The sequence below is a fragment of the Citrus sinensis genome, chromosome 8 (assembly GCF_022201045.2).
Source record: "Citrus sinensis cultivar Valencia sweet orange chromosome 8, DVS_A1.0, whole genome shotgun sequence".
NCBI classification, from domain to species: domain Eukaryota; kingdom Viridiplantae; phylum Streptophyta; class Magnoliopsida; order Sapindales; family Rutaceae; genus Citrus; species Citrus sinensis.
Window position 1 is genome coordinate 45,406 of NC_068563.1, and position 8,753 is coordinate 54,158.

Sequence of the window (8,753 nt, forward strand, 5' to 3'; positions counted from 1 at the left end):
AAAAAACAATTAGCATAATATAGCATAATTTTACATATTCAAATGAAATGCTCATTTTACCCTCTAACATCAGTAATTTTCTAACAGCGGTTAGATGAAAGTGGACGAGTGCAATAAAAGGTAAATTTCAAGTGGCGCGTTGAAAAAAAAAAGTGTTTGTATATTTTTAAAAATAGCAAAACAAATAAGTAAATGGTGATTTTTTTTCATATATATATGTATAGAGAGAGAGAGACACACACACACATATATAAGTTGTACTATTAAACAATAATTTCATGTAATAAAAAAATGCTATCCGCTTGAATAGTGTCAAACTAAAATAATGAGTTGCCCGAACCGAACTGAAGGATTATGATTGGTGGTTTGAGTTTTTCACTTAAAATTTTCAAATATCTCGTCTCGTCTCGTGATAACACGATTTTGGATTAGCAGCTTCTATTCTACACGCTGCATTACGCAAGTTCAGCCCCGTCTTTTTATTCTCTTGAGGTCTCGTCCCGTTGCATTCTTAGTTAGTGTTGGCTCTCCCAGTAAGTGCCGGCCCCAAGGTAATTCTAAAATGAACCCTCTTTGTTTTATTTTGTTTATTTAATTTTTTGGTTTCGCTTTTTAAAGATTGAGGTTTGTGTGGTATTGATATTGGATACACCGATGCTTGTATTTTGTTGATTCATTATTGCAAATCTGAATCCTTTTTCCTTTTTGCTAATTAACGACTACATAGTTTTCAAACATTCAAACCATTTTGCTTTTTCACATCACCTCTGTAAACCGTAATTTATTCAATTTTTTTTTCCTTTTAGGTTACCAGCGCTGATTCTGATTCTTCATATAACGAAGCAAATCTGACTATTTGATTTTTTTTTAATAAAAAGCAGAAATATTATTCATATGGACACTGGAGGCAATTCTTTACCATCTGGTACTGATGGCGTTAAGAGAAAGGTGTGTTATTTCTACGACCCAGAGGTGGGCAATTACTACTATGGACAGGGTCACCCAATGAAACCCCATCGCATTCGTATGACCCATGCCCTTCTCGCCCACTACGGCTTGCTTCAGAACATGCAGGTCCTCAAACCTTTTCCTGCTAGGGAAAGGGATCTTTGCCGCTTCCATGCCGATGATTATGTCTCCTTCCTCAGGAGTATCACCCCTGAGACTCAGCAGGATCAGCTTAGGCAGCTCAAGCGCTTTAATGTTGGTGAAGATTGCCCTGTCTTTGACGGTCTTTTCTCCTTCTGTCAAACTTATGCTGGGGGCTCTGTTGGTGGTGCTGTCAAGTTGAATCACGGCCTCTGTGATATTGCTATCAACTGGGCCGGTGGCCTTCATCATGCTAAGAAATGTGAAGCTTCCGGATTCTGTTATGTCAATGACATTGTCTTGGCCATTTTGGAGCTACTTAAGCAGCATGAGGTTTGTTCCAAACTTCCAAATTTTTGCTTCATTTTCTCATAAAAATTCCCCTATATTCTTGTACTGTTGTAGACATGTTTTGATGGCATTAACATTGGTTTTGCATCCTACATTTTTGGCACGGGCACGGGCACGGGCACGGGCATGGGCATGGGCATGAGTGTTATCTTTCTGGACGCCTTTGAGCGTTGTTCACATCAATTCACCAGAATCTTTGTGTTGATTCATGGGCATGAGTCTATAATTTTGATTTTCTTTTGCAAAAAATTACATTGAATGTTCGGTGAGTTTTGCTTGCTTGTAGGTTAACTATAGATATAAAACACAGTGATGAAAACAATGACTGTTTTTATGCTTCTTTTTCAAACAAGCACAGTAGCTTGCAAACTTCACAAATCCTTATGCGGAAACGCAAGTGAATACTTTTCTTTTTCTATAACCATGACTATTTGGCTGAAACAGCGAATTCACTTCATATCTGCTGGGGAGAACTTCATTTTTTTTTTTTTTTTTTTTTTCATATAGCTGTTAGAACTTAGTTGCTAAATATATGACATTTATTGCATATTATTGAGTATGAGAAATGGAACATTTCTCTTTTTTGAAGAATTGTGGTATAGAGTCCATTTTCTTGCTTCGCTTTGGGCTTCAGTGTCTAAGGAGTTCCAGGATTCATCTTTTTTCTTCATTCATCTAAATTGGGAGGGGGTTTTGAGATGGGGTGTTAAAGTCGGAATAGCATTGTACAGGGATGGCTGGCTATGCTTTTGTATAGCACTGAAAGCTTATCATTTTTGTTTTCTTAGTGGACAACTGGTCCACTCTCTATTTTGATTTTCCTCTATTAGTAAACTTTTGAGTTTCATATTAAAAACCAATATGAGAAATGGAACTACTCCATATAAGTCCAGGTCCAACATTTCAATTGTGACATATGACTTTCTGTCTTTATTTCTCTCTCTCTCTCTCTCTCTCTCTCTCTCTCTCTCTCTCTCTCTCTCTCTCTGTATGATTATTTAGGACTTTATGAGGATATCACTTCATGCAAGAAACTTCGTTGACAAATGCTTTTAATCTTGGTTAAACTTTGGATTTTGTTTCAAGGATAGTTCTTATAATGTGGGAGTTATTCCAGTTCTGGCGGTATCAAGATACACTAATCCCTCCTTTTTTTCCCTTCACCATTTTTTGATTAGGGTCTTTGCAGACTACACATTTACCAATAATTGTTGATTTAACTGTAAGGTACATTTGGTTTGACTTTGAATTTGTCTTTTTGGTGACACACTGTGAATTGAGCTTTAGATACCATCTTATTATTGGTAACCAAATGTTGATGGCTGGAACAGTCAACAGAGACAAACTATTTTTGTGTTACTGCTATGCTATTTATGCATTTTGTTTTGGAATTTGATCTAATTTTTTGACTAAATGACCTCTCTGATGATTTTAACATTATATCTAGTTAATTATTCGGTGCCTGGTTATGTAACTACCTTACCCATATGTCAGCTAACATTATACTTAATCTGTCTTGCAGCGTGTATTATATGTAGATATTGATATCCATCATGGAGATGGCGTGGAGGAAGCATTTTATACAACTGATAGGGTAATGACTGTTTCATTCCATAAGTTCGGAGATTATTTTCCTGGTACAGGGGATATACGTGATATTGGTTATTCGAAAGGAAAGTTCTACTCCCTTAATGTTCCTCTTGATGATGGTATCGATGATGAGAGCTACCATTACTTGTTCAAACCGATAATCGGAAAAGTGATGGAAGTTTTTAGACCTGGTGCTGTGGTCCTCCAATGTGGTGCTGACTCATTGTCTGGGGATAGGTTAGGATGCTTCAATCTTTCAATTAAAGGTCATGCAGAATGTGTCAAATTTATGAGATCATTCAATGTGCCTCTGTTGCTGCTGGGTGGTGGTGGTTACACTATTCGGAATGTTGCTCGTTGCTGGTGCTACGAGGTATTACTTCACTCTTAATATCACATTGTTCATTGATAAAAGGCTGTAAATGGTTAAATTCTAATGCATTTGGTCCCTCAGGACAGTGTTTGCCAGTTAAAAGTAGTTCAGTCACATCAGGCTAGCAAACTTTGCAATTGTTTCAATATTTGAATCAATTTATTTGTGTCGGAATTCGACTTAAATGAGAAGATGTCGAACGGTTGTATAAGAAGGGCAGCATGATTTCTGGCCTCTATATTGGATTTTTTTTTTTTTTCTAACAAAGCATATATGTTAGTTATAAAGTCCCACGATCTTGTGTCTTTTCTTTTGGGATCCGGCTGTATCTTTGTTATCTTATATTGTTAATGCATTTTATGCAAGGCAGACAGGAGTTGCACTTGGAGTAGAGGTTGATGACAAGATGCCACAGCATGAGTATTATGAGTATTTTGGTCCTGACTATACTCTTCATGTTGCTCCCAGTAACATGGAGAATAAGAATTCGCGCCAGTTGCTTGAGGAAATAAGGAATAAGCTTCTCGAATATCTCTCAAAGCTTCAACATGCACCCAGTGTCCAGTTTCAGGAAAGACCACCTGATTCTGAACTTCCAGAGGTGTGTTCTTCCACAGTGTTCTTCCACAATGTATTGTGTTACATCTATTTGTCTTGTTCTTCCATATGTTACTGCCTTTAAATAGTCATATTTGTAGATTATTTATTGTCGAAGAAGAAGAAGAAGAAGAGGGGGGGTGGAAGAAATTAAAGAAAAAACTTATTTGACATGTGATGGTGTGTTGCTGTTCTCTGTTATAGGTTCTGCATCTTATTCTGGTCATGAAATCTAGTACCATTGTGATGTGAATTTTTTTTTTTTTGGGTGACTGCTTACATAATCAATTCACTCTTTATTCCAAGTACTGATGTATTGAGAAAGTGGAAACTTAAATTTCTGTTACACGCCGGAGTTGATGTGGTTGATAGATTCAGTTTTTCTTCACTTTTCATTCATTTATTAGCGTCTAATGAAGTTATGCTAGTACTAAACCTTCCACACTTTTCATTCATTTATCAGCGTCTAATGAAGTTATGCTAGTACTAAACCTTCTGTGTAATATACTGATTGTTTGATATTATTCAGGCGGATGAAGATCAGGAGGATGGCGATGAGAGATGGGATCCAGATTCTGACATGGATGTTGATGATGAACGGTAACTTGTTTAGCCTCTTAGTTACTTCTGGTTTTCTTGTACTATCATCTTTGTAGTTTACTAATTTGTGATTAATACAGAAAGTCCCTACCAAACAGAGTTAAGAGAGAAGCAGTTGAACCTGAGCAAAAAGATCGGGTATGCTCTATTCTGTTTGATTTTTCTCAGACTACCTTGCTCCCTTACCTTCTCTTCACTTTTAAGGTTTGGATGAGGCACATATGATAATTGTTGATATTTGTCTGTGAATTTGTAAATCTGATGTGCGATGGCAGAGAAGTTGAACTTTATTCTTGAGGACTTTATATTACATTGTTAACTTTTTCAGAAAGCCTAAAGTTTTTCAAATGAACTCTTTCCATTCCATGATAGCCCTGTATTCATGGTCCAGTACTCCAATTAACCCCCAAGGCATTTGTATATATTTTGTGCTAATTCTAATTCGTAAATTTATTTTCTGCAACTTTTTTCTAATGCTCTGGCTTGCTTTTTCTCTCAGGAGGGCCTTAAAGGAATGGCCGAGCAAGCTAGAGGCTTCGACATGATTGCAGACGATTCTATAAGCACAAAGGTGGGGTTAAAACATGCGAGATCAGACAAGAAATAACGGTGCTCATAGACAAATTGAAGTCATCATATTTGTTTATAGATGCCTCCACTCAAAATATTTTTGTTTGATGTTGGCACCTGCAGGTTTTAGATATGAGTTCAATGCCAATTGATGAACCGAGCATCAAAGTTGAACAAGAAAACATGAGCAAGGCATCTGATCACATGTACCCGCATTCGTAACTAAACTTTATCTCAGCATCGACATCTGCTATACGAATTATGTGTTTTAGACATGAAAACCTGATTGGTTGTTCCAAACATCGCTTTCCAAGTTATATTTCTCCAATCAGTCTAATGTATTGAAGTATAAAACTTCTGTCTTAGCAAAATGTCAAACTTATTTTCTTTGATATTTATCCTCGTGCTTGGGCGCAAGAGTAGTTTATGTCTTGTGAATAAATTATTCTTGTTATAAAATAGTTCTGGACTGAAATACCAGATTTCCTTATATTTTTTTGGTGCGTTCAAGGATAAAAAATATCTAATTAAACCTAACCTAAGATGCTTGCCGTACCGAAATAATTTGAATAGGTCGATAGAATCCGGATAAAAAATTTTAAAAAAATTATATTTCACAGCGGAATCAAAATATAAAAGTAGTAAGAAATACATTCTTTTGCCAAAAACATTATATACAAACATTTTATATATGTATTATTTGTTAATTCACCTAAGATTTATCATTTAGTAAGTCCCATTAGAAGGATACACAATTAAATAACATGAATTTTAAATCATTTATAATAAAAAATTCATAGGTCCTGTCAGATAGCACCTGTCAAGAAGGTGAGGTGTACGCCCATCTCACACAAACCTTTTCACATTCGTTACCAACAAGGTACTTGTAATTCAGTAAGGTAAAAGTTAGTTGGCTTATTAAACAGATTGTTGTTGAAAGATTAACCCGCAGGAATTGAATGAACCACCTTATCCATAAATATAATTTAACTATTAAATTCAAGACTCAAAAGAAAGCCAAGGCATGGCGGAATGTGTTCGTGTATAAATGCTGCAAGGCATTTAGGCTGCAGGACAAAGGCAAATTAGGCAATGCTCAAATAATATATTTATGTAAATATACATCGGGCTAAGCTCTCTTTTATTTGGCAAGGCGATATAGCGATGGCAATGGATCAAATAAACGGGAAGGTGTGCGTGACAGGTGCTTCTGGCTATTTGGCATCTTGGCTTGTTAAGCGTCTTCTCTTAGCTGGTTATCATGTCACTGGAACCGTTAGAGATCCAGGTAGCTAGCTAGCATGCATATGTATATGTGTAACATTTGTATATATATGGTATCGCGGACTCTCTTTGCAATTAATTAAACCATCATCGATTCGATAGCCCACTTAATTTCAATATACGTAATGTGCCTGTGTAAATATATGTGCATGTGGCATGCAGGAAATGAAAGGAAGTTAGCGCATTTATGGAGACTGGAAGGAGCAAAGGAGAGACTACAAATCGTGAGGGCAAATTTGATGGATGAAGGAAGCTTTGATGACGCTATCAACGGATGCCAAGGAGTCTTTCACACTGCTTCCCCTGTCCTCAAACCTTCTTCCAATCCAAAGGCATGCTTAATTAATCAATTGCTCCCACGCAAGCATGCATACTCTATATATATATACACACACACACAAACATACATACATACATACATACATATATATATATTAATATATTAATATATCGTGCGTGCATGATATCAATCACCAACATGCATGTACTTACAGGCTGAAATCATAGAACCAGCAGTCAATGGTACCCTGAATGTGCTACGTTCATGCCAAAAAAATCCATCTCTGAGGCGTGTGGTTCTTACCTCATCTTCTTCTACTGTGAGGATAAGATATGATTTTGATTCCAAAATACCTCTTGACGAATCATCTTGGAGCTCTGTTGACCTCTGCGAGTCACTTCAGGTGTAGTCTAGTGACTATATTTTATTAACAATTAATATAATTTTACGCTCCTGAACGTGTTTATAAATAATTATCATAACATCAAAGAGATATCTTATATATATATATATATATACACACACATTCTCGGGTGCAGACGCCCATAGTTTTTTTAATACAGACACATTTTTAAACCATGCGGTTTAAAAATGTTAGTTATAACATATATATAAATCATTCTCTAGTGAGAGTATCTTCCCTTTGTTAAAGTGAGGATGTTTAAAAATAAAAACTATATATATATATATATTCTATACATTAATAGTAAAAAAAATACAGATTTTAAAATTGTATTTTTTAAATTTTAATAACATTCTCACGTTAATTTCAATAGAAAAAGAGTATATATATATATATATATATATACATACACACACACATGCATATATGCAAGAGTAGTTTTGGAAAGCTTATCAAGTAGCAGTCGTAGATCGTATATACATAACATATAATACAGATATAATTATTTAATTAGCAACACGTACAGTGACAGTGCTAATTGGGGGCCATTAACATAATTATAAGTATTGTCCCTGTTAGTGTTACTTTTATGGATCTTGCAGCTAATGATATTTGCTCTGATCTATCTGTTTCTTCGTAACTACGTACTACGTAAAAAGATATGGTATGCTCTATCAAAAATCCTAGCTGAGAAAGCTGCATGGGAATTCTGTGGCCATAACGGGATTGACTTAGTTACCATTCTACCCTCTTTCGTTATTGGACCTAGTTTGCCACCTGACCTATGTTCTACTGCATCCGATGTTCTTGGCTTACTCAAAGGTATGTTATATATGTCTATACCATATATATGTTGACACTATGTAATGTACTCTCGAACCAACCAATTGGTAAACGGACAGGCGAAAAGGAGAAATTTCAATGGCACGGAAGGATGGGATACGTTCACATCGATGATGTAGCGCTTTGCCACATCCTTGTTTATGAACACCAAAATAGTCACGGGCGATACCTTTGTAGCTCAACCGTTGTGGATAATAATGAGTTAGTATCCTTGTTATCAACACGCTATCCTTTGCTTCCCATCCCAGAAAGGTACGTTGCTTGGATAGCTAGATGTGTGTGTGTGTTGAGTCGTTAATTTGTTGTCTTGCTTTTTTTTCTCTTCCTTTCTGCTTACATTTATTAATTAATTAATTCAGGTTTGAGCTACTAGACAGACCATACTATGAGTTCAACACGTCAAAGTTGACTAGTCTGCTGGGATTCAAGTTCAAGTCTATTGAAGAGATGTTTGATGATTGCATTGCTTGGTTTGATGAGCAAGGCTATCTTTGCTGATCAGCATATATAACACCAGTACTGCAGTAGTGCTTGTGGATATATAACGTAATAATTATTTATACATGTAGCTGCTTGAAATTGCAGTTTGATGCTGCCATCCCAGAACATCAGCAATCCAATATACTTGATCAATCAAGCTAGTAGACTGTAGACTCATGAAGGATGCAATTAATGAAAGCATTATTTAAATTGATGATATGGACTGCAGCTAGTTAATATTTTGATTTTCATATGCTCTGCAGAAATCAAGAAAGGGGGGTGCTATATATAGT

General features: G+C 35.9%; 2 protein-coding genes across 2 annotated transcripts; both read left to right on the forward strand.

Annotated features, from left to right (window-relative positions):
- Positions 1–382: 382 nt before the first annotated feature.
- LOC102626043 (histone deacetylase 19) lies at positions 383–5,660 on the forward strand. The gene is made up of 8 exons (XM_006486483.4): positions 383–551; positions 882–1,422; positions 2,963–3,403; positions 3,774–4,004; positions 4,530–4,600; positions 4,681–4,738; positions 5,100–5,171; positions 5,294–5,660. Exons 2-8 carry the CDS (start codon positions 895–897, stop codon positions 5,390–5,392), a joined length of 1,500 nt encoding a protein of 499 aa, XP_006486546.2. The 5' UTR covers positions 383–551; positions 882–894; the 3' UTR covers positions 5,393–5,660.
- Positions 5,661–6,203: 543 nt separating this feature from the next.
- On the forward strand, positions 6,204–8,674 carry LOC102606601 (tetraketide alpha-pyrone reductase 1). Its single transcript, XM_006486773.4, has 6 exons — positions 6,204–6,458; positions 6,617–6,786; positions 6,949–7,137; positions 7,797–7,959; positions 8,040–8,232; positions 8,340–8,674. Exons 1-6 carry the CDS (start codon positions 6,335–6,337, stop codon positions 8,476–8,478), a joined length of 978 nt encoding a protein of 325 aa, XP_006486836.2. The 5' UTR covers positions 6,204–6,334; the 3' UTR covers positions 8,479–8,674.
- The last annotated feature ends 79 nt before the right edge of the window (positions 8,675–8,753 follow it).

Excerpts from the sequence above, each read along its gene's own strand:
- LOC102626043 (XM_006486483.4), top strand. The coding sequence starts at position 895 with ATGGACACTGGAGGCAATTCTTTACCATCTGGTACTGATGGCGTTAAG. Across the intron at positions 3,404-3,773 it reads CTCGTTGCTGGTGCTACGAG|ACAGGAGTTGCACTTGGAGT; the intron begins GTATTACTTCAC and ends TATGCAAGGCAG. Across the intron at positions 4,601-4,680 it reads ATGGATGTTGATGATGAACG|AAAGTCCCTACCAAACAGAG; the intron begins GTAACTTGTTTA and ends TGATTAATACAG.
- LOC102606601 (XM_006486773.4), top strand. The coding sequence starts at position 6,335 with ATGGCAATGGATCAAATAAACGGGAAGGTGTGCGTGACAGGTGCTTCT. Across the intron at positions 6,459-6,616 it reads TGGAACCGTTAGAGATCCAG|GAAATGAAAGGAAGTTAGCG; the intron begins GTAGCTAGCTAG and ends TGTGGCATGCAG. Across the intron at positions 7,138-7,796 it reads ACCTCTGCGAGTCACTTCAG|ATATGGTATGCTCTATCAAA; the intron begins GTGTAGTCTAGT and ends CTACGTAAAAAG.